The 26232-nt window shown below is 37.7% G+C and overlaps 2 protein-coding genes across 4 annotated transcripts in view; one reads left to right on the top strand and one right to left on the bottom strand.

Moving 5' to 3' along the window:
• Positions 1-26232, top strand: part of LOC136836384 (protein FAM185A) — a 279836-nt gene that overhangs the window by 236226 nt on the left and 17378 nt on the right. Inside the window, exons 1-3 of one of the 3 annotated variants that reach the window (XM_067100579.1) lie at positions 20282-20396; positions 22819-23072; positions 25135-25303. In XM_067100579.1, coding sequence (XP_066956680.1) covers positions 22851-23072; positions 25135-25303 — 391 coding nt within the window. In that variant the 5' untranslated portion in view covers positions 20282-20396; positions 22819-22850. Of the gene's footprint in view, positions 1-20281; positions 20397-20798; positions 20936-22818; positions 23073-25134; positions 25304-26232 lie in introns of those variants that run through there. The other 2 variants (XM_067100578.1, XM_067100580.1) reach the window with 2 other exon arrangements.
• LOC136836520 (oplophorus-luciferin 2-monooxygenase non-catalytic subunit-like) lies at positions 5196-8724 on the bottom strand. Its single transcript, XM_067100899.1, has 3 exons — positions 8170-8724; positions 6927-7082; positions 5196-5298 (listed from the first exon to the last, which is right to left on the bottom strand). The coding sequence occupies exons 1-3, from the start codon at positions 8642-8644 to the stop codon at positions 5237-5239; spliced, it is 693 nt and encodes a 230-aa protein (XP_066957000.1). The 5' UTR covers positions 8645-8724; the 3' UTR covers positions 5196-5236.

The following is a 26232-nucleotide window of genomic DNA, read 5'->3' as shown; positions in this document are numbered from 1 at the left end:
CACTCCAGCCCCCTAATTTTTGTTCTTTTATAAATACAAAAAAAATTCATTTCTTTTAACTAAAATGCTGAAAGGTGGAATTACCTCAAGGCTTTCAAATAACCTGCAGTACCCAGTCTTTTCTAGAAGCACGTAAGAATCTTGATAATCAATATCTCCGAATAAAAAAAAAAAGAAATAACAAATTAATCTTTGGAAGTAGTACATCGTTCGGAGCGACGGAAGTTTCCGAGAATCTTTCCCTGAACTAGAGTCTCCAGAACTAATCTCCCAGAAATCACTTTAAAAATGTCAATAACAACATTTTCATTTCGAACTGATAAATATTATCTTCTGGCTTCGATGCTGACGTATATTGAATCATCCCCTCAGGCATAAGAAAAATGAGAATATATATAGATGGCGCTTGATGAATCTTCTCGTCCTCTTGCATTGTGAAGCTCGGCACTCTGAGATCAGGGGGTTTGCTGTGCTTGAGATCTGACGGATGCGTAAATGAAAATGTGATGAATAGGCCTATGTCACGTTAAGTGATGGTTTAGAACTGCTGGTTTCCCTTTCGTTCCCCCTTGTGGATTGCTGCCTCCCTTGCCTTCAAAGTTTTTTTGTTTTGATGCTTTCGTGGTGAGCTGCCGGTTTGCTGTCGTCAGTCGGGTCTGGTAAGGGCAGCAGAAAGGTAACAGTGGCAACAGCAACAGGCGGTTTTGAGTCAGTTGGTAGGTTTTTAGAGCAACCAAACGGCTCTGAGTGGAGGCACGTCGTAGAGGTGGAGTGTGACCATGAGTAGTCGTGTGACCACGAGCTATCATCTTTGATATTGGCGTGAGCTGTCCTGACGTCTGTCAGGTATTCTGGTTTGTGCAGGGTCTTGTCCCTGTTTCTACTGGCTGAGGGCTGTCTTGGTGACCGATGGAGGGCACATTGTTTTGTATTTTTTTCTGCCTGCTGTTGTTTATTTTGCCTTTTTTAGCTACTTTTGTTATAAAGTTTATTTTAACTGGATTTTGTTTAGTGCTGCCTTTTTTTTTTTGTATTTATGGTTTTTATCTTTTTGCCAGACCTGACTCACTTGTAAATATTATAAATAAATTAATATTAAGCTCATTTATTGTTTTTGTTATTTTCCCTCCCTTTGTTTATTTGCATCTGCCGTCAGTCACTGACAGCCCGTCCTGGTATATTAAGAACCTGCATAACGGCCCACTCGGGTCGTTACAATGTGACCGTGACAGGATGGCTCTGTTTTTAGCTGCGGGGTTATTTACGGCGTGGAGGATCATGATGTAAAAAAAAAAAAATAATCTTTTTCTTTTTGGGAAGGTGTCACGTTAAGTGATGGTTTTGCGGGAACTGCTGGTTCCCGCTCGTTCCTTTTGTGGATTGCTGCCTCCCTTACCTTCAAGTTTTTTTTTTTTTGTTTGATGTTTTCATCAGTGAGCTGCGGTTTACTTTCGTCAGTCAGGTCTGGTAGGGCAGCGAATGTAGCGGAGTGGCAACAACAGCAGGCAGTTTTGGGTCGACGTTGGTCGAGTTTTGAGCAACAAATTGGAGCACGCCCTCTGAAGTGGAGCACGTCGTAGGAGGTGGAGTGTGACCATGGTAGTCGTGTGACCACGAGCTGCTCATCTTTGATGACAAGCGTGAGGCTGTCCTGGCGTCTCCATGAGGTATTCTGGTTTGTGAGGTCTTGTCCCTGTTCTGCAGCAAAGGGCTGTCTTGGTGACCCGATGGAGGACAATATGTTTGTATTTTTTCTGCCTGCTATTTGTTTATTTTGCCTTTTTTTAAACTACTGTTTTTGTTTATTTTAACTGGATTTTGTTTAGTGCTGCCTTTTTGCTTTTTGTATTTATGGTTTTATCTTTTGCAGACCTGACTCACTTGTAAATGTATAAATAAATTAATATTAGCTCATTTTATTGTTTTTTTGTTTCCCCTCCTTTTGTTTGTTGCATCTGCCGTCAGTCATGACAGCCCCGTCCTAGTATATTAAGAACCTGCATAACGACCCATCGGAGTCGTTACAGCTAACTTTATCGTTAAAGCTACGATTGTTATCTAAAAAATAAATAATTTTATAAATAAAAATAAATAAATGGGAGAGATTTCTGCCTAAAAATGGGAAACTGCAGTAAATAAAAATACAAAATGATAAAAATAAATAAATAACTCCCTTGAATTAATACGTTTAAATAAACAAATAAAAATAAATACTCGTAAAAAGCATTGAATAAATCGTTCTAAACTAAGTAACTTAAAAATTAATGTAAATGAAAATAGGTAAATGTCAGTTTCGATGATTTAAATAAATGCTGCAAATAAATTTAAAATACTCGTAAAAATAAATAAATCATTCTGAATAAATAAATAAATAAAAATGATTAGTGTTCCCGAATTAATGGTGGCATATCTAAATAAATAAGATTTTGCAGATACTGCAAATGGGACCTAAATACTTTTGAAAAGCATGAAGAATCATTCTGAAGCGGCAGTAACTTGTGTATTAGCGTTTCACTAATACACAGTAGATGGCATATCTCAATTTCGAAAATTTTGCAGAGACTGCAGTCTTCCATTTTAGGGCAGATTTGCCGCCAGCAGAGCGAACCCTCCCTGCACATTCATAGAAGATATTTTATTTAACACAATTATTGACTCTTTCGTCAAATAAATATGATATGCGGTGATCAAAAATTTGATTAGGTAAAAAATAAATCTAACCCTAAATGTAAAATAAGTTTTCATAAAATAAATAAATGACTTTTATAAAACGCCAGTCTCACGAGAATCTTGACCATGTTCTGTTCATCCGTGTTACGAAAGATAATACGTATTTTCGGTGCTTAGATTTCAAAATTCTTCCATACCAGCATCTCTTCGTGCTGGTTCGAGGTCATCGTAATCTAACAACAGCATCCTTAGGTTTCTTTTAAAAAAATGAAAGAAAAATAATATAAGTGAACACCGCGTTTTCCGTGCCAGAACCTCCGGGTTTCACCGAAAAATAGAACAAAAATATTGGCTTTGTATACCCAATTGTTTATGCCAGCATTTATAGGCGTCTTTGAATATACACTCAATACCTAGTTTCATGTGCCAGCATCACCAAATTTCTTTATAAAAAAAATATTAACCTTATATACTTAGTTTTTCATACCAGCGTTTCCAGAGGTCTTTGAATACACAAACAAACAAGTAAAAAATGCGCCAAAGTTTCTTCGGCGCAATCGAGTTTTCTGTACAGCCTCCACAGCTTATAATCAAGGCCACCGCTCTCGGTGTAATGCTGCATAAAAAAAATAAAGTGAATAAATAACAATAAATAAGTAAAGCCTATCCTATATCGTTGCCAAAAGCACGATTATGGCTAATAAATAAATAAATCAAATAAAAACTACTAAGGCTAAAGGGCTGCAATTTGATATGTTTTGACTGGTGGGCGGGTAATCAAATAAATAATTTGCAGACCTAAATAAAAAATGGTTTTTAAGATCTGAGCGGACAGAATAAATAAGTACGGATGCCCTAGTTTTCCAAGCCAGTCATCTCTCCAGTTTCATTAAAAAGTGGGTAAATGCGCGGTTCTGTTTTGTTGTAAAAATGTAAAAAGTTCTTTCTGACATCGACTCGTTCTGCTGCTATTACGGTTTTCATACCTTCTTCTGGAATGGAGGTTTTATCATTACATTAATTTTGGGCTGTTTTACTTATTCGCTGTTTCTTATTTCATTTCGCTTTTGGACCTGCTGCGCTATGGAAGCCCATCATACAGATTAATGTGCTTCTCGGCCCGTTCCTTGAGACTGATTGCATATTTAAAAATAAACTAGTAAAGATAAACCTCATGAAATAAAAATAAATACTAAATACGCTAAGTCCCTAAAACCCTTTCATAATAATTCACTGTACCTCCGTTCATATTCTGTTTTTTTCCAGCTTACTTTCTCCTAACAATTGATTCATTGTGCAACTGCGAGGTTTCCCTCCTGTTACGCCTTTCAAGCCCTTTTTCACTCTCAATTCACCTTTCAGCGCTGAATGACCTCATAGGTCCCAGCGTTAGGCCTTTGGCCTAAACTTTATATTCCATTCCATTCTATTCTATCCTGATCGCACATTTCGAATAATGGCGATCATGGTTACGGCTGAATAAGTACGCGACAAGAGGTAGCTTTCATTAAAAGACTTCAGTTTTTAAACGCTTTAAATTTTTAAAGACTCATATATATTTTTGCACCTATACCGTAGCAAACAAAGGCTCCTTCCGCAACCAAGGGCGACGATCCGTGAAGGTTTCTCGTCCTCCATCAACACACCTCCTCATAGTACGCCGGATCGAGCTCGTGCAAATAGGTCCCGTTCTTGCATTCCCCGATTCCCAGATATTTCTGCACGATATCCTGGTCGGTGATCAGCCAGGCCGTGTCGCAGTCGCAAAGCAGCGGATTCTCTGTCAAGGGAGAGGACAGTTTACTTCGATAAGGACAGCAATAAGTCTGGGATCATTCTGGAATCGCAGAAGATAAATAAAATTCCGCAAGTCGGAGTTTTGTTACGGTTTGGGGTCGAGTGATTTAAGCTAGTCTTAATGCCATCATCGAACCCGTGCTTAAACGCGGATCGTAAGTGTGGCAAGGTGTTGAATGGAATAAGAGGCCTGATGTGGACCTCAGAACTCTGTCCAACAGCACAAGGCGAATAGACTCGGATGGGGTACCGCCGAAAAGTGTACCTTAAATAAATTTGTAGACGCTACTGAAGGTAATTTTGCTCCGTTGGCCTCAGTTAAGTTAAAAATCAGTCTCTTAAAAAAAATCCATTTCTTTCGATCTCTTATCATTTAACTGTCCAACTTCTTTAGCTTTGTTTGGGGCCAGTTTTTCACCTCTCACACAAGAACAAATTCTTCGAGTAAGCCCTATTTAACTGTCCAACTTCTTTAGGTTTGTTTGGGGCCAGTTTTCACCTATCACGCAAGAACAAATTCTTCGAGTAAGCCCCATGAAAGCCTAGAAAATATATAAACATACATATATATATATATATATATATATATATATAAATATATAAATATATATAATGTGATAAATAAAAATAAATGTGTGTGTGTGTGTGTGTGTGTGTGTGTGTGTGTGTGTGTGTGTGTGTGTGAATTTTATTTTCACTTGGTGCTTCAGAAAGGAATAATCAACTTACTGTGAAGCGAGACATCAGTTTGTATTCTGCATGACCGGCCTCAGACATCTTCATATAGTTGTTCAAACTGGTTGTCTTGTATTTCCAGATCGAAGGTGACACCTGTCCATATGACAGAAAGACTGATATGACCATCAAATGTTATTTAAAAGAATATCTCGGTGTGTTTCCTTACTCAGAGTCACCGAGTGTTACTGTGAATTCATTTCAGAATACATCGATATTTATATTAATATCAAGTACCTTTATGAATATCCTCCATAATACTTCGATATTCATTTTGTCATTGAGGTCTTTTATAAAGACCATCTTTGAACATCTCTGTGTTCAAGGTGACAGCAAATATTTTTATTAAGTTATATTTGTCAAATTATCATCTACAGCAGTTATATACTGAATGTATCTCGGGATTAGTGTATGCCGTCATTCATATTGTCATCAAAATATCATAAAATATCAGAATATTTGAAGTATTTTCAGTGGTTTAGAACTTTTTTTTTTACCAAAGGAGCAGAATTTTTTCAGTAAGATCCAAAAACTGGATATTCGTTTCCTTTATGGCATGGGAAAATTTTACCTTTGAAGTAAAAAAGAAAAAATACTAATGTTTTTAGCAGAATTCATGGAGGTGTTAGCAGCATAAGAAATGGAGATCAGGAATGAATTGTACACCTTCTCTGTCATCCTTAAACCAGGGGTTAGGAGAAAGTTTTAACTGAGAAGGGGTGTATACCCCATTAACCATGGCTGTGACCTTAATGACCTAAGGCACTGTGAGTTCAGGATCATGGACACCAAAACAACAATCCTCCCTTCAAAGGCCAAGAAGAAAGTCTTACACACTAACCCACCTAAGCTCCTGGTGTCACTGAACGCTGTCTAAATAAATGCCATTTATTTTTTTATTTTCTGGAGTGCTTCCCAATTTCACAAAGTCGTTTTGTATGATATTTTTATATTAACTGGACTAAAAACTTGTCTTTTGTAAGATAAGAAAATATTATAATTTTGAATCTTTTTTGTAATTATGAAAGCATTGTAATTTTATGGTCACCAAATCTACCTATCTATCTATGGAGAGGTTCAGACGGGGGAACATGAATGCTGGAGAAATAACTGATCAGGAAATCCAAGGGGGGAATGTAGTTTTCTGAGAGCTCAAGGCAAAGTCAGTCGGTTGATTGGGACTGGGATTGGTGACCTGCTCTGTAAATGGGCATGTGTACAAGGCTACGGGGTTGTGTATGTCGAGCAGGGTGGCTGCCTCCTTTCTCCCCCTGTTATTTGGGTCCACTGGGAGAGCGGCAAGTACCAAAGATCACACCAATGTCAGTTCAGTGCTTTACTGCAAAAGTAGCCGAAAGAATTGGAGGTAACTGCAATAACTGTAAAGTTGGCTAGGTTCTGCAAATTGTTTATTTTTAAAATGTTAGCGATTAGGTTTCTTAAACTTTCATGAAATTGTAAGCAGTCTGGTTTTCTATAAAACTGGAAATTTAATCATGTAAAAAAATATTTTGTCTTGAAATTCCTCTACATCCTCTAAACTATATCGACTGAAAAATATTGACAAATTGTTTGAAAAATCTTAAAGCCTTAAGATTCAACGTAATCTCCTGCTATATTCCAAAGACAACTTTAAGATACAACTTCCTTACAATATTATAGAACTGAGGCTACAAAAGGAAGCATTTCCCTTGTGGTGTCATGATTTTGCTTTGTTTACTGACCGTTAATGGCTCCTTTTGCGACGTTGCTCAACTTATTATCGCTGAGAATCAGGCATGATTCAGATGGCGCTAAGCTAAACGCTCCCTCTGGCAGAAAAGTCAGCTCGTTGTATCCCAGATCGACGAATCTTAGTTGAGGTGCTCTTGTGAATGTTCCTGGAATTGGAGAGAAGACTTGTAAATCTCCATGGAATTGGAAAGAAGACTTGTAAATGTCCATGGAATTGGAAAGAGCTGTAAATGTTCCTGAAATTGTAGAGAAGACTTGTAAATGTTCCTGGAATTGGAGGGAAGACTTGTAAATCTCCATGGGATTGGAGAGAAGAATAAATGTCCCATGGAATTAAAGAGCTTGTAAATGTTAAATAAAAATAAGACTTGTAAATGTTCCTAAATTGAAAATAATTGGAAAAACTTGTAAATTGGAGGAGAAGACTTCTCCAAAGTATAAAATGGGAATTGTAAAGAAGACTTGTAAATGTCTAAATAAATAAATAAAAATAAATAAATAAATAAAGAAAGTTGTAAATGTTCCTAAATTGGAAAGATAAATAAATGTTCCTGGAATTGGAGAGAAGACTTATAATTGTTCTTGGAATTGGAGAGAAGATCTGTAAATGTCCTTGGAATCGAAGAGAAGATGTAAATATTTACATAAATTAAGGACAACCAAATGTCTAAATAAATCCAAGCAACAAAATAAATGTCTCAGGAATTGAAGAGAAGACAGTAAATATATGCTGAATTAAAGAAAAAATAAATAAATTTCCATAAAAATTAAAAAATTAATAAATGTCAGGAATTGAAGAAAAGTAAAATAAATAACCCCAGAAGTAAAGAAGGTATGTATGTATAAATAAATAAATATATATATATATATATATAAATATATATATAAATATATAAATAAATATATATATATATATATATATATATATAAATAAATAAATATCAGTCCCTAATTGATTGGGCCATATATCTACAGGGACATGGATTTCTAGAGGAACTGGTCTTATGAAATCCTACTTCAGTTAATTTTATATTGTTATACTCAGTAGCAGTATTGTTATTGTTATTGCAGGATAAAATCCTGAATAATTACTTTCTTTGGGTGTGTTCAAATAAAAAAGTGTGCAAAAATAAAGGCCTTCCTTCAACTCTAACAAAAATGAAATAACTAAAAATAATGCCTTAGAGAAATAGTAACAGAGAGGGGATGGCTTTTAGAATTTGGGCATCGTACCTGTTTGGATTTCCTTGAGGTCACACGAACTGCAGCTGAAGATCTGAAGTTCGGGAACTTCTTGAAGGAAATCAACTGGAATGCGACCCATCGGATTCTCGTCCAATTTAATGTCCATGAGGGTCTGGGACACAATGTTCGCCAAGGACGTGAGTTTATTGTCACGTAGGCTCAGGCTCCATATGTTTTTGTACTGCGGTATTTCTTCGGAAGGGAAATACGTCAGCTCATTTGACGTGAGTTCAATATTTCCCAGCGAGCGGACGCTGCCGAGCAAAGCCTTCGGCTCCACTCGACCCAGGACCCCATTTGTGATGATGACCTGTTCAAATGTCTTCTCGCCGAAGATGCCTTCGCTCAGAGTGCGCACGTACTTGTTTCCGTCCATTAGGAACTTCATGAAATAATTCGTCGGGAAATCTCGATCGAAAATAGACCGGAGCTCCCTCTCGCTCGTGACGTTGGAGCAGTCCATATCTCGGAAATTACCCTGATAAATAATGCATGAGCAAGGGAAGATGTCTTCCGCTTCCGGACACCAGGAAAAGGAAAGGTTTGCATAAATATTTCGATTCGGTAAGCAGGATGTGTAAAGATTCGCCCCAGATGAGTAAAATCAAATCAAATAAAGGCACTTGATGAGGTTGCGAATAAATGTAAATTCTTGAATTAATATAAAGGCTGAACCTAGGCTAAGGAAATCTGTACATGAAATGTTTCGCCCTAAGCGTTAAATAAAAAAATAACTAAAAAGTAAGCCTTATAAATACTCACGGTTTCTGATACAGTTGCCGATAAATTCCTCGATAGTACTTTATCTTTAGATGACACGTGACATTATCATTATGGAAAGTGTTCGATTTACCCGTCTGGTTCAGATGAGATATTAAATCTATCACTCTTCATTGCAAGGAGGGCATTCATGGACATCAGAAAAAGCAAGCTATTTACTCGTCTCAGAATAGTTGTTAAAACTTTGACAATTTTAAGACGATCAATCTATATATGGGCCAGCTGATTACATTGGGTTTCGCTCCCATATAGAGCGTGAGAAATATTAGAGAGAAACATCTCACAAAACGCTCATGTGACATTTTATCGTCTTCATTACGGTGAGAAAGATTTGGTGATAAACATTTTGCCCCTGCCTAAATACGTGTGTAGAGTTAAAGACTCGTTCGTTAAAATTTATTCTATGGCATAAAAATGAAATAAATATCATGCCCACTAAAACATGCCCATCAATCTGACACTAATTATTATTATTATTATTGTGTGTGTATTATGTGTGTAAAAATTATTATTATTATTCTCGTCAGGGCTGATGTTGCTAATAACTAAATAACTATGAACAAAATAAATTATCAGCAATTATCAAATAAATAAAATAAAATAAATTCATAAGACCATATCTAAAATCAATTCCATCCTCTTCAATAAAACATAAATAAATAATTAAAATAAATGTATAATTAAAATTATTATTATTAAAAAAATAAAAATTATTATTATTCAGAAAATAAATAAATTATATGGAACCTGAAATTGATAAATTAAAAATTAATAGATAAATAAAAATGCATTAGAATGCAAGGAGAATAGTTATTAGGGTATATATGATAGGGTATGATTGTGTGACAGTTATAAATTGAGACGAGCTCCAAACATACATCGACTGTAACAATTTCATCACGTTGTCAGTCATTCTCGTAACCACTAGACAGTACGTGGCTACAAAGGAGTGGAACTGAAGTTGTTCAAAGTTCTCGGAACTCCTGGTCTTGGGGATTCTTTGTTTATCGTCTTCTCTTTTTGTCCTTTTGTAGATATCGCATCCTTCCGTCCTCTTCTCTCTTGGTATTGCTATTAGACTGTTAGTATCACATACTTTCTATCATATAGAATGTACGTAGGCAAACTAATGATACGCGTAAAGTGTTTCTGAAAGTTATTTCTTTAAATATTTTTTTAATGAGAGCAACCAATTTCTCCAAGGAGACAGGTGGGTTCTTCATAATGACTGTAGATTTATTATGCATCATTTTGTAAGCTTGCATGCCTGGCACTTCTGTGAAATCCTACCTATGGCTTAAAACTATCATAATGAATTATAATGTGTCAGGATTTTATTGCTATTGTAGAACAGATAGAATCGTTCAACAATATATATATATATATATATATATATATATATATATATATATATATATATATATATATATATATGTGTGTGTGTGTGTGTGTGTGTGTGTGTGTGTGTGTGTGTGTGTGTGTGTAACAGGCAGATAGCGAAACCAAGCATTTCGCGAACTGCCTGATAGCGAAATGCACTTACGGACATTTGATCCCCCCAAGGGACTAGTACTAAACACGGCGAAACTGTGACTCACCTACGCTGTTTCGCCGTGTTTCTTACCAGTCCCCGGGGGGTCAGTTGTATTTCCCCCTGTTTAGTACTAGCCCCTGGGTGATCAAATGTCCCCCGAGTGCATTTCGCTACCTGCCTGAAATTTCAGGCAGTTCGTGAAATGCTGTAACCCAACCCACCCTAACATATAATAACTCAGTATGTAAGTTCTTAATACTTACGTTTATTACAACTGGTATTTACATAACATTACATAACGTAGCTCATAACTCGCTCAATGACCGTATAATCGCAATTCTGAAATAGTGTGAAAACGAAACTGTGAGATTCGGACAACAGAACGTCCATCCAATCAGCGGCGAGAAAACTAAGTGCAAGTTTGCCAGGTTTAAAAAAATAGACTATAGTGCACCATAACCCTGGTTTCTTCCAATTTCTCTTCCATTTGAAATATCAGTGATAAGTTTAGCTTCGTTCAAACGTTAAGTGTCTCCCTTTTCATCAGCTATTGTCGCTGGTGGAGAAATTGATGAACTAATTGACAATTATTATTATTATTATTATTATTATTATTATTATTATTATTATTATTATTATTATTACTCATCTCATGAGAGGGCTGAGGCCTGAATAACCTATGAAAAGTAAAAGGTAGAAAACAGTGCACGGAGGAGAAGTAAATAACCCTCATCAGTGCTTACAGTATGCCTTTCATTTGCAGTCGTTTGAAAAGGCAGCCAAGTTCTCTTTAATGCCTCGCATGTGCTTCTTGTGAGTTCTTCGTTACTTTGCTGTTTATTATTATTCATGTTTCTTTATTCTCGAAATTTTCCTGGTAACCATGTACTATTGACCTGTGGTCTCTGGTACTTTCCGTCTTAACAGTTCCGGCCCCTAGCTGCAGCCCCTTTCATTCCTTTTACTGTACCTCCGTTCATATTCTGTTTCTTCCATCTTACTTTCCACCCTCTCCTAACAGTTGCCTCCTGCTGCAACTGCGAGGTTTTCCTCCTGTTACACGTTTCAAATCTCCTTTACTCTCATTTTTCCTTTCAGCGCTGAATAACCTCATGGGTTCCACCGCTTGGCATCAGGCGTAAATCTTATATTCAATCTATTGTTTTCCCGCTCTAGTTTTCCTTTTTTGCAGTTCGCATTTTCTATGTTATTTTATTTTCTTCGCAAGTCGGTTTTCTCTTCCTTTCTCGTCAAAGTCCCGTTCAGTTTCCTTCTAAGTAAAAAGATTGAAATCAACGGAGTCTTCTCCTGTGGCGGCGGTGGTGGGTGCTCTTGCCCGCGAGCAAAATGGAAGATTAGAAACGCAGAACAATACCGTGTTTTAGCAAGAGAGAGAGAGATACCTTCCGGCTGTTTGCTTAGGTTTCTGACTATGCAAAGAAAAGGGATTTTTTTTTTTTATTGACCGCGCAACGAGACAGTGTTGTTGCATTCCCATTCAGATGCCATCTTAATAACTAGTTTTTGTCCGTTCAACATCAGTTGATGACTGAAACACTTTTATTTCTTAATAATATCTGCGGCGTTGCGTGTCAAGACTAAATCTCAGTGACTTCATGGTTCTATTAATTTCATCAGCATTATCGTCCTATTTATTGTTTTTCGGCACATTTCTGGTATTCTTGACTGCTTTCTCCGTCTCGTAATCATTTTGGAATAAGTGAGTGATATTCTGCATTTTACAACACCGCCCTAAATTGAGCATTTCTGAAAATTGGCCATTATGAGGTTCTAAATTAAAAATATGTCGTTGGTACGCTCGCAGTACTGGCAGAAAATCCTGAGAAAATATACCTTTTTTCGCATTGATAATAAAACAAAACAAGTAAAAAATGAGCCGAAGTTTTTCCAGCGCAATCGAGTTTTCTGTACAGCGTATAATGCTGTATGAAACGCTCAGCCACGGCCAATGAAACTCTCAGCCGCGGCCCGTGAAACTTTCAGCCACGGCCCGGTGGTGACCTGTGTTCTGTGTTGTTGGTACCTATAGCGGCCCCAGACGTACGATCATGGCTAACTTTAACCTTAAATCAGATAAAAAGTTGTGAGTCAAGAGTGCTGCAATTTGGTATGTTTGATGACTGGAGGGTGGTTGATCAACATACCAGTTTGCAGCCCTCTAGCCTCAGTAGTTTTTAAGATCTTAGGGCGGACAGAATAAAGTGCGGACAGAAAAAATGCGGACAGAATAAAGTGCGGACGGACAGACAAAGCCAGCACAATCCCTTTCTAAAACTGACCAGAGTTCGATTAAAATTCACCAACAATTTTATTTTCAATATTTTGTGCACAAATGAACTAACAAAAAGGCTGATAGACATGGATAAATATGCAACCCCCTGTCAACTCCCTTGAGTTTAGCAACCTTTACATGGTCTGTATTGATCTATTTATTTCTAGATCAGCTGCTTTGCACTGTCCAGTTTTTTTTAGACAATTCGTAGAAATGAATCTATCAAGTACACGTCTGTACTTCAGATATAAATTAGAAATGATTAATTCGATTGAGTATTAACAAATCTATGTGATGAAAGTTGCGCATCATAACGAAGCATCTCGTCCACAGAGACCCATGGAAAAAAAATTTTCTTTTTGTTACTAAATGGTTTTCTTTTTTGTTCTCAATCTTTATTTGATGAGGAACACTAATTGATGAACTTATTTCCATACAATATTCTCGGTTAGGTGACGCGACCACACACACACACACACGAAGCTATAATATCTTGAGTTGAATACCGTCTCGCTTTTGGAAGAACAGACGCTGATTACATTTCTCAAACCCTCAGAATTTTTATTTTTCTGGCGTCCCTGTTTATGGAGAGTGCTGAGGGCGCTTGCAGCACCATTTCCTTATTCATCTCACATGATCTCTCTCTCTCTCTCTCTCTCTCTCTCTCTCTCTCTCTCTCTCTCTCTCTCTCTCTCTCTCTCTCTTCAAGTAACGTCGGAAGCTGGAGTGTCTTCTTCTTTTTTTCCCCCCCACGAACTTTGTCGCTGTTTCTTTTTAAGATAAAGTCCAGAATCCTCACGTCATTTTTCCCGCCACATCCCTCGACTGCATCTTCTGGGTCCTCCGTGATTCCACCGCCATATTTCATGCTCTCCCAACTAACGACATGACCCAGCCATCGCATATTCGTTGTCTCGTTTTCTTTTCTTGACATTCTTATTTATGCCTCGGCCCCGTCGTGTCCTTTATTAAAATTCGTAGCGTCCGTATCGCCAGTATCATTTCAGTCTCTCAAGGTAGCCTCCCTTTCATACTGATTTTCGGAGGTCCTCTCGACCAAAACTACCATTGAATTTTGTTTAGGTTTTCTTTCGTCCTGTTGAGTTTCGTTCTCGCCATTTCAAGTCGCATTCTTTTTCAGCCAGCGTTTTAGGCCTAGATCGCCTGCAAGTCTTTTAGGATTTTGTATGACTTACCTTAGCCTCGTGATACTGGCTGTTGCTGCCATTTATCGTTTGTTTTTCAATATACACGAACTTCCTTCCCTTTTCCGGAGAGCTTTTCCATTTGTTAATCTGTTGCAAATCATTATTGGTTTTTTTTAGGTGCCCATGTAAATTCTCACTACATTGCAGTTTTTCCTTTCAGTAATTGCCTGCGATATGCTAACATATTTCAAGTTCTTGTTTCCTGCCTGTCCGCAGCATTTATCAGTACACTGCTTTTTCCCTTCTGGTCTCCCATCACAGGAAAATTTAGAAGCCTTCCAGCAGGTCGAAATGGATTTTCCATTTTAATTGTCAAGAGTTGACGAGAATGTGCCAAGCAGCTGCTACAACACATCTCTGTGCTTACAGTGAAAATTCTGGGCAATCGTCTCAGAAGAGCGTGAGCACCTCTTCTGAGCAGAAGAAGATGGGCTTGTCTGCTACTGCATAGATAGAAGAAGGTTTGGACAGGCGAGTCTCGTTCCGCCTGAATTCCAGAGACCAGAATTAGAAATATCTCTCCCTCCGGGTTATAAATTCACCATCCGAGATTAGCCCTCCCCGACGGATCTGGAATCCCAGTCTGTTTGCTACCAGGTAAATCTCTGTCCCCCTTGACTTGTCTTCTTAGGCATGGGCATTTCAGTTAGTCAGAATTGTCAGAAGGGTATATGGCAGTTAATCGTTAACTCAGCCAGGTGCATTGTGATACAACACAAGAGTGAGACTGAAGTACCCCCACAAGACATGCTGTTTCTGCCAAAGAGCAGTCAGTGTTCCAGTAGGCTACTTCGTCTATTGCATCTCATGATCTGAAAGAGTTGGCATTTGAATATATTGTACATATATTTATATACGTAATATATATAAAATTATATATATAGTGTATACATATAATATATATACATATACATACACACACTTAGATATATAAAATATTTAAATATTATAGTTGCACATCCAAAAAGATGTGTAGCGTATCTACGTAAAATCAGTGCACCTACCCTGATGTGCCTGGATAATGGATAGTCGATGGAATGCCTTGTACAGGGAGGAATGATATGAGAGAAAATTAACAAATTAAAAACTGAAAACTAAGCTATGTCTAGTGCATTTATATTTTGTAAGCCTTGTTTTGTTAGTGATGCCTCAGGATTCAGATACACTGGCAGTCCAAAAGTGCGTAAATGGGTCATTCATTATATATATATATATATATATATATATATATATATATATATATATATATATATATATGTGTGTATGTGTGTGTGTGTGTGTGTGTGTGTGTATGTATATATACATATATATACATATACTGTATATATTATAATCATAATCACATGAAAAAATCAAAGACTGGGGCGTAGGGCCTGACCAGTTTCGGCTTCATTTCTAAGCCACTGACGAGGGACTGATACACAGTGGTAGAAATTCACAATATATATGCTAGGCAGTGGCTCTTAACTAGGGGAGAGGGGATTTCAGAGTTGGGGGGAATTGTGACCACAGATTTGCAGACTCAACTGGCTCTGGGGCCACACAAAACGCAGTACGCATAGGTCCGCACTATTGAGAGAGGTCACTCTGGGCTTTCTCTCTGCTAACTTGTGTATTTAGTGTTAGTATTTTGTTGCATATTATTTGGAATGCAGCTTTTGAGGCAGACAGTTTTGGACAGGGGGTGGGGGTGGGAATCACATTCTGACATATATGGGGAAAGGGTGCATGGGCCAAAAAAAGGTTGAGAACTGTAGTACTAGGGCGACAGTACAAACATACAGACTGCAGGATATAAAAAATCCACACCTGACAGGTAGCAGATGGTGGAGCCAATCATTTATTTGTGCTTGGTTCAGGTAGGCTACTCTGTTTAAAAATTTAATTGTGAACTGTTAATAAATAAAGAATTTATTAGTCAAAATTTAATTTATTAAAATAAATGCTGATCTAAACTTAGGACGCTACCTGACACGTCATTGCATTTCTCAAGTAAAAATATAATGGCGCCTGTTTGTTTATATTTTTTACTGCTGACGTCCTTTAGTGAATTAACGTAAGAATCTATGAACTTTATTTAGTTTATGACCTTTTTCACTAACTCTCTAAAGGTCGTGAATACCAGATGTTGATGCGCTTTTGAAATATTGTATTGTACAACAAGAAACTTTTGAAAACCGTAAGCATTAAAAGTTGATAGAATGTCACTCTACAAGGGCCGTCGCCCCTGTTATTTCTCTAATTCAACTCTGTCGCAAGATTCAGTCAGTGGCTGCGACGGTGTCTTGCTCGATCCGTCTAATATGGATTACCCTTTCGTTTCAACCAAAAGATGTGCAATGCTGACTAAGTCCTGCGGTGTTCGTCCTGTCCGGATAAATACGACAGTTCCCCCTTGCAAATGCACAAAGGTCGAGGATTACCGCCCGATGAAGGCCTGCACGGACTCCCTAGACGAACCCCAAAATAGTCTTTCATAGGTAGTTTGGCAAAACTAGATCCAAGACATAGTTCAATATTTAAAGATAGATGATCCAATTTTTACAGTCCCTTTTACCAAAAATAAGCGTATTTCAAAAACAGGACCACTGAGAATGAGGCCCTTATTATTGTACAATCGTCATTTCCGGAGGCATCATTAACAGTTATCCAGGTTTCCTCTGAAATATTTTGAGAGTGCACCGATACCGATATACCTTTGCGATGGAGATCAACGACGGCAGGTCTTTCCCAGTCGACTAACTACCCATGTTTCAGGTTCTGGGTCCTCTCGACATGTCACTGATCTTTTTCTCTTGACAGAAAGTCGAATTTCAGGCTATCTGTTCCACATCAGTCGAGCGTCGTCACGGAAGGATTCGATTCTGTTGCTTAAGCATCATTTCGCCACGCAAACGTAGTATGAAGAATCGGAGTGTTTTGAGGTGGTCTGGTCAAGAAGAGAGAATGGGAAGGGTGTGTAATTCGGAAGTTCTGCTGGAAGAGGTGCTGGAACAAGTCCCTTAGTAACCAAAAAGTAGAAGCACTGCATCTGATGAATGATTTCATCCAGAAGGATAATATGATCACTCCTGTCTCTCTCTCTCTCTCTCTCTCTCTCTCTCTCTCTCTCTCTCTCTCTCTCTCCGCCCACGCTGCAGCCAACTGGTCGATATATGTGGTAAAATATTGATTGGTTTTCTTTCAAATTAAGTTTTGTTATATTTTTGACGAAGTTTTTGGCTTTTGTTTTGCCCACATGGGGTTCATTCGGAAAGCATCTCAACCTCACCTCTTTATCGTTTTCCCCCCCTTGAAGTTTTCTATCCTGCTTTTTTAGTGAGCCCTTTAGGCATGGTCTGGATGAGGGTATTAGGCTCCCCATCCCATCGGCCTCTGCAATAAAAAAAAAATAAATGAATAAATAATTTGTGAGGAAGTGCAAAAAAATTCACTTAATTCTCCTCGTCCCATACTTGCGTGTCCACCATTGCAATAATACAAAGTGTAGGGAGAGAGATCTGTTCTCGCTCGTCTTAATTGCGTCAGGACCTTATTGGTAGTCTGTGCCTGACGAAGGAAGCGTCTTGCGGTGATTGTCTGGAGAACGGCTGGAGGGAAGGGGCCCTTCAAAGAGTTATACTGGAGGAGGCGCTGGCGTTGTTGCAGCGAGTGATACAGGCGGGAGCTTTTAATTACTCTTGGTCCTTGCGTATAAATATTAGTAAAGCAAATCGAGCAAAATAGTATATAAAACAACTGCAAGGAGTCGAATACTTAACCGCCTTTTATATGAAACTGCCTTGATGGCAAATGTTAGCAAGATAATCGAATAAAATAGAATGATAAAGGGAATAAATGACAGGAAGAGAAGTCGACAGTGAGTACTCGTAGATACGTTGATGATTTTCATAAGTTACAAAATGAAAACCTCGGTGCCTTAGCCATAATACAAGAAACATTACTGTTTTTTTTTTTTTTAATCTACCTTGTTGATTAACATCTTTCTCTGTGGACCCTGCGTAGAGAGAGAGAGAGAGAGAGAGAGAGAGAGAGAGAGAGAGAGAAAGAGAGAGAGAGAGAACGGCTTGCCAATTAATCGAGTAATGGAAAACGAAAGCATTAAGAGATTTCCAAAGTCGGGCAGTAGTGGGGATGGGAAGGTTCCAAAATCGTGCAATCCGAGATTCAATGATTTCTGCACAGCAAATTTGGAAAAATGTGGCCTGACGGTTCCTCTTTAGAGGCCCATGGGCCACACTGCTCGCCTGTTCCACCTAAATGCGCTTGTAAGTGCTGTAAATAATTAAGATTTCTCTCATGTTCCCATGGAAAACTTTGGGCTCCTATTATGGGTCAAAGGTCAGCCCTAGACACTATGGACACAGGGGGTCTAGGTTTGACAAACGTGAATCTACTCTACATGAGGATGATTGGTGTATTAATTTAACGAGTTTCAGCCCGTTATCCTAGTCGTCACATTTATCCTAAATATAAATTTATAATACTTGGGACCCCAACTGTGGTCCCGTCCTGGCCCCCCGGGGACCATAGTTTACACAAACTCTAATCTACTATACGTAAGGAAACTTTCACCTGCGTTTTTCATTTGAATCCCTTTTACCCAAAAGTGCCTCGGGCCAAGTCCGCTTGACATTGATCCTGAGGTTCCGGAGATGTAGGAAATGTGGAAAGTTTATTCTAGGTATACATGCATACATACATACATACATACATACATACAGCTGTAGGACAGAAAGACAGATACCGGACAACTTTGGACAAAAAAGTGCTTTAGCTATCGGAGGTGGTGAGCTACAATAAAAAATAATTCGAGCTAAGATGCGTAGTGTTCGGAAAACTTATAATTGTCAGTTTTACTTCGAGTCATCTGTTTTTATTATCGATTCGTTTTTCTCTCCTGTCTCAATTTATTCTTCTCATTTATTCAAGTCTAATTCATTCAATTCCATTATTTAGTCCGAAAAAGGAGACAGATTAAAGTAAGTTCAGATCTTTAAGGTAGCTTAAATAGCTAAACCCAAGCTGGTGCAACGTAAAACATCTTTGGTTCTATCTGACTTTTTTATATATATATTTTTTTAACTTGTGTGGTTTGGCTTCTTTATTTTTTTTTATTCTTGTTTGAACTGGCGGCAAATATCCGCAGCCGATATCTTACTGCAGATTGGCCGATTCATTTGAATCATGACCTTTAATGGAAGGTGATAAGCAGAGTGATCTCAAAATAGGGGAAAATTTTGTGGCAAACTTAGTTATCTTTAAATGCTCGTGAGTGGTTAAATATTTTTTACAAGGTTTTTTACAGTTGCCTCATTATCAAGGCTTCATCGACTCCTGACCTCTCTGGCGTGAAACCTAATTGTTAATTATTGATTTTAACCATCTCTCTTAGCTTCTCCTCCAGCACCATCTATAATATTTTCGTAATGTGCTCAGGCCAGTCTTATTCCTTATTGCATTGCATCCCTGGATCCTTGTGTGCTGAGGTTTGGGGTAGGGTTGCAGAGGCCAACATGGCAGAAAATCTGCCTTATCTGACTTTGTCCTGTTCTGCCACCCATTTGGATATGTTACTCATGAAGGTTCATGGAACACTCCCCGAACTACACAGGGGACAACTGTATTTCAAAGTCATACTTTCTTACCTCTCTTCCTTCCCCTCATCAGGTTTTATAACATTTCTTGTTCTTGATGGGCCTTCGGCCTGTCCACTTTCATCTTCCCAAGGACCCTTTTAATCTATTCAGATGATAGATTCTGTATTGACCTCTTGCCATGCAGCATCCTCCAGATTGTAGGCTATTCATGTGCAGCAGTTCTCCAAATATATAAAAATAATAAAAGACAATGATTAAAGGCATTGAGATTTGGCGATTTTCAAAGTTAAAGGTTCGGCAAACATCAAGGCAACGTAGTGATTATGTAGCCGTTTTTCCAATTATAGATGTAAAGGTTGTAAATTAAGAACACATTTGTCACGATTTTGAGTTAAGTCGGTTGGTCAGAATTAGTTGGGTGCGTCCAGTTTGGTATTAGTTTTTTTGAAACAGTATTCACCAAAGTTTGTGAAACACTCATCCGCTCTTTGCCATCCCCTCCCTCACCAATGGAACACAAGGTAAGGTGAGACACCTCCAATCACTCCCATTAGGGTGATTAGGTTTTATATACCCTTTCAAAAGAAATTTAACATTCCCATTTATATCGACATTAGATCGTCTCCGACAACATAGGGCATTTTGCAACGACAAAATGTCTGTCACCCGTTTCAGGACGGAAGGCTGCTAAATGAACAAACCATCTTTACCATAACACGGGGGGAATTGCCACAACCGCTGAATCACTGGTCCAAAAAAATAGTCAAAGTGCCAATGGCTGCTACTCACCGGCCTCACTGGTAAGTCATAGGCATATTTCCTCTTTCAGAGGTCAGTTGTAACCTATGTGCATTTTTCTGAGTGATACAGAGATCTTATGTATACGTCTGAAAGATGTTTTTTGTCAGTAGAAAAATACTTCTTGATTGAAATATTATATAAATCTATGAAAACGCAAGTTACCCCCCAATTTTTATTGTTGTTAGTAGGGTAAGACGGCTATATGCAAATATCCTCCATTTTTTCCAGTGTAAACAAATTTGACATTGGAAATTTGTTAGTTGATAGACTATGACAAAACAGGTTTGTTTTATAAACTGTGGAAACCAGAGATTGTTTTTTTCTTTAACCAGTAAATAGTGGTTGAAATGGAGTGACCTTTTAATGTGCCGTTACGTAGCATCTAATTCAACTTTACTACTAATGCACCAAATCTTCGATGACTCCCGTTACCGCTTCCTCGGGTTGCGTAAAGCAAAGGTGACCGAAGGGTTGGCAAGTGTAGATTTCGTAAATTTCGTAAATTACATACTCTTGTGGGAGACGTGAATGTAACCTGGTAAGTATTAACTCTGCGCGGACTGTATGGAATGGTTCCGCGAATTACAATCACTGTATGTATACTTTATGAGGCCATTTTATGGGATCGCTCTTCCCTGAGCAACTGCAGACCAGGGGCCATATATGGTTGTATTTACGCTGAAAATTGCGAAAAACCTCATGCATTCGAACCTAATCTCCCTTAATCTAACCATGCCTAGGGCATCGTGCCATGTCTTGGTAGGAATGGTGTTCCGTGGAGGTTTTGGGTATGTTTATACCCACCATTTTGCAGCCAACCCCTCTTGCCATCTGTGGTGTTTGATGCAGTGACTACAGAATACTTCTTTCGTTTAATGTGTAGTATTGTCTGTCCGTTCGTGTGTTATGTAGTGAATTTTGTGATTGATTCATTGATACTTCTTAATCAGTATTCATGTGCGTTGGGAATTTCACATCGAAATTTAGCTTCCTCTTCAGTCTGTGCTGTGGACTGTTCTTACTAGGCTACTCATTTGTTCCCAAAATGACGAAACAATGTAGCCCAGCCGTTGCCCTGAAATGAGTCCTTTAATAATTTACAACAAAGACATTTATTCTAAAATTGGCTTTTCTGACAGTTTCTTATGTGAGTCTGACAAATTTGGTGGTAAAATTTTATAAGTTGCCAATATAAAATAATACCCCGTAACCTAGGGGTGTTTATTGGTTACAGTTTTGCCATATTAGCTATGGAAGGGGTTGGGGGACAGGTATTGTCTTACCTTATAAGTCGTAATTTGGTGAAGAGGTCATTTTAAAAATGTAGGTTACAGTTTCATGTCGTGTATTGGCAACTTATAAAATAATACCAATTTGGTATTAATTTCCATTGCAAACACTTGGTTAGCTTGTGTAACATATATGTCGAATGAAGAAGGCAACCCTAATGAGAAGCTGTACCTCTAGGGTTAGGTAAGGTAAGAACCAGTGTTTTATATGAGATTAGGTTACTGTACATTCCTATTTGTTACACATTTTTAGTCATTCTCCCTCACAAAAACTGTTTTCCAGTAGAGTCCCTTCCATTACTGTTAGGTAATGGGTTAACCAAGCATTTCCAGTGGAAACAAATATCAGTTCTTCAAAATCAGATTCAAACTTAGAAACCCTGTTTCACCAGAATGAACAATGTTTCAGTATTTTTCCTAACAACTACAACTTAACAGGCAATGAGAACCACTAGGAAACTGGGGATTTTGGGTGGAGAGTAGAAAAATTAGTTAAATTCAAGGATGCATCCTAACCTAATTAGGGGTGCCTGATCCTACCAGAACAGGTGGTTTCAATCTCCTTGGACTCCCTAACCATAGGTAGGGCACCATAAATTTATTGAAATTTAGGGATGAGAGCTAACCCAAGTCTCCCATACCTAACATAGGGTGCTGGGTCCATCCTGAAATGGATCTGGGGCTTGCCTGAACCTCCCCTAGCTTGTATTCTCATTTCATAATCATAAGAATTGTAATTTTTTTTATCACAGAATGACCCCTCAAAGTGTCTTCATAATTTTGCAAAACAACAAACTTGCAAAGTACAAATAGTCCATGGTTTGTTCTCCTTCTTAGCTCCTTTGCGCAGCCTTGTTGCAGGTGACAAAGTATGGTATTGTAGATGTGGTTGGTAAATGATGTGGCATTGCTACAAAATAGTTATATTGCAAAAACATGTAGATGGCAAGAACATTCAATTACAATCACTTATGGTTTTGCTTTCTATAAATCAGTACTGCTTGTTTGAATTTTAGGATTGCGTGTTGGATAAACAGCCTAATTACAAAGTGTCATTCTAAATATTGTACCTCTACTTGATTTATGGAAGACCTATACTTTAATACTAACAACATATATTCTATACTTTCAGATCCTTTTGGAGAAGCTGAAGCTTTATAGAGAATGAGGGTCATCACAAGAAAAATACATCCAGTCTTCATGACAGAATGCATCAGAACAACACTTAAGAAGCAAAATCATTTTTCTCAACGCTGTCAATATTTTTCACAGAAAGCTGGTGGTTTTGTTCAGTTAAGAAAGGAAGAATTTCATGTTAATCCTGGATTTGGAACCTTCCGTACCACAGGCAATGTCGGCTGCATCATAAAACCTGCCAATCCTCATGTGAGTTGGTCTCTCTCTCTCTCTCTCTCTCTCTCTCTCTCTCTCTCTCTCTCTCTCTCTCTCTCTCTCTCTCTCTCTCTCTCTCTCTCTCTCTCTCTCTCTCTCTCTCTCATCCTAGAAACTTGAGGTACCCTCTGTTAGGCTCATTATGCCACATTTATGAAACTGAAATTGTCACTTCAGACTACATTCCAGATGTGATAGTCTTTAACATTATTTTATTAAAGAATGATGTATAAAACTTGAGGTCATCTTTTCAGTCAGGTTTGGCGTACTCTAGTTCAAGGTTGAATTTGTCCTGTAGAATAAGGTTTGTTTTATTTTGCTAGTGATGTTCCTTGAAGCAGTGATTTTATTCTCGTAAAATACACTGTCTTTCCATCAGTGTGTCTGTCACACCTACGTTTTCATCAGAGCTACTCCTAATTGGGATTTCAGTCAAACTTAGGATAAAAGTATAGGTCTTCTTGCATAGATGGGCATGATAAGAGATCATCCTTTTATCTATCCAGCTGCATGTCCCATACTTGACTCATTATCTCAGCTCCCCTTACACTACTGAAGGGATTTCAGTCAAACTTAAAACAAGGGTAGACAGAAATGCCTACATGTGCTTGAAGGGATATTGTTTGTGTATCCATCACCATGTTTGTCACACTTACTGTGTCATCACAACTCCTACGTGATTGAAGGGATATCTGTCAGACTTTGCACAGAGGTGGACTAGATTAAAGGGATATTTGTTAAACTTGTAAAAAGGTAGAAATTCATGCAGAAATGCACACACTGAAGATGTTAAACTTGGTAAAAAGGTAGAAATTCATGCGGAAATGTACGCAATGAAGATGTTAAACTTGGTAAAAAGTAGAAATTCATGCAGAAATGTACACAATGAAGATCCTACATCTGTCTGCCCAATGGGTCTTTTGCACTTACTTGGTTCACAACTCCTACTTGCTCAGAAGGGATTTCCATTAAACTAGCTACAAAGGTAGACTGCCTTGCAAAGATGTGCATGAAAGTAGTTTGTCTATCTGTCGACCTGTATATTTTTCATGCTTAGCTTGTCATTGCAAGTCTCATACACAGTTGAATTGATGTCATATAAACTTGCCACAAAGGTAGATAATCATGCACTGATGTACATGAAGGGAGATAGTTCACATGTCTCTCTGGTGTCTGTCAAGCTTATACCTTGTCATTGTATCTCCTCTTACACTGCTGAAGGAATTTTAGTTCAGTTTAGTACAAAGGTAGATTGGCATGAAGAAGGCTCTTCTTACTTTCTGGCTGTTAGTGTTTCTCACTACCTTGTCAACACAACCTCTTGTATTTTATAGAAGTGACTAAGTTAAACTTAGTACAAAAATAGACTATTATTCATAGATGTGTATAAGTGGTAATGGTCAGTCAGTCTTTCTGTGTCTGTGAGTGTGTATGTCACACTTGCCATGTTTAGCAACTCCTCTTACATGGAGGATTGCAGTCATATATTTCATGCAAGAAATATAATAGGGTTTTCTTCATTTCACCAACTGTAATGCTTTTAGAGAGGACATAATTATGTTGTTGTTGCAGCAGTCTCAGTATGGTTGTTAGATAAAGTATAGTTTTTTTCATAGAAGCATTTGCAGATATGAAATTTTACTTAGTCAAGCACAGCTTTCTTGGATGTTTGCAAGAATTCAACATTTTTGCTACTTTTGCATTACAGTAAACCCCCCGTATTCGCGGTCTCACTATTAGCAGACTCACCTGTTTGCGGATTTCTCTGTGGAACATATATACCCATTATTCGCGGAAAATTCGCCCATTCGCGGTATTTTTCAATGAGAAATATTCACTAATTACTGTATTTTCATATAATTTTCATGACTAAATGCACTTTTTGTGATAAAACTATTAAAATACTCAGGTTTAAGCATTTTTAGAGATTTTTTTGTGTTTAAACTAACAAAATAGGCAGTTCTGAGTGTTTTTAGAGGGGTTTTAATAAGGGGGGTTTACTGCACTGTTAACATGCCATGAATGATTTGTTGTTTTTATTGTATCTACGTTTCAGGAGTATCCAGATGCTGATAGAGCTCTTGTATATGTTTATGGAGATTCGTCTGCATCAAGCAAAGACGTTAACATTGAACTTACAGGAGAGTCCAAAGATGTCCTGACGATAAACGCCTTCCCTGAGTCCCATGCAATGTATTGTGAAGTCCACCTTCCAATTAAATATGGTAAAATTATATATAGAATTGAGAGACTTTTTGTGATATTCATAAAGTTTTGTAGTATTTTATGTACTGTATAAACTATTGTATTTATCAAAAGGAATTTAGATTTATTTTCTCATGTAGGTCGTAAGACTGCTCCCACCGAATACAGTAATCCCTGAATTATCCAGATTAATAGATAACGGCGAGTGAAAAAATCTAGAGGTGTGCAAGGGCAACTCCCAACCTTTCCATCAACTAACCTTATCAATACCACATAGTGGTAAACACTTAATATTCTTATAAACAACAACCATCACGCTTTAAACCGAAAACTTTGTGCAGAGTAATTCTCTACTTTATTTTCTCATGCAAAGTAATTCTCTGCTTTTATTTTCTCATATTGGTAACAAAATAAACACCATAAATACGCTTAAAAACAAAAAAGCAACCCCCTCCTTTTTATCTTATACTGTACGCGACGCTTAGTTCGGTAGGCAGCACGTTTTTCATTTGCAGCTGTAAACACTAAATATGCTTATAAAAACAACCATCATACTGTAAACTGAAAACATTATGCAAAATAAACTCCATAAATTACACTTAAAAACAAAATAAAGCAACTCCCTTCTTTTTCTTTTGTATACGACACTTAGTTCCGGAGGCTACACGTTTTTCATGTATTGTTAAATACATCGTATTGTTCACACAAAAAATAAATCCCTTTTTTTCTCTCGTATGCAACACAATCGTATAATTTACACAATTTTATCAAAGTAACAATTCTAATAACACTCTAAAAATCATTTTCACTCATTACTTACCTGTGTGCACTGCCATTCTCAGTCTGTTTGAATGTAAGCAGTGTTACAACATTTTTATAAGGCCATGCAGCATTGCCAACCATCAGAGGACAGTTTGTTCAAACTTTTTGAAGTATATACATGTTCTGT

The sequence above is a fragment of the Macrobrachium rosenbergii genome, chromosome 56, assembly GCF_040412425.1.
Source record: "Macrobrachium rosenbergii isolate ZJJX-2024 chromosome 56, ASM4041242v1, whole genome shotgun sequence".
Lineage (NCBI taxonomy): Eukaryota > Metazoa > Arthropoda > Malacostraca > Decapoda > Palaemonidae > Macrobrachium > Macrobrachium rosenbergii.
Note: the sequence above shows the minus strand (reverse complement) of the source record. Positions and strands in the feature narration are given on the sequence as shown.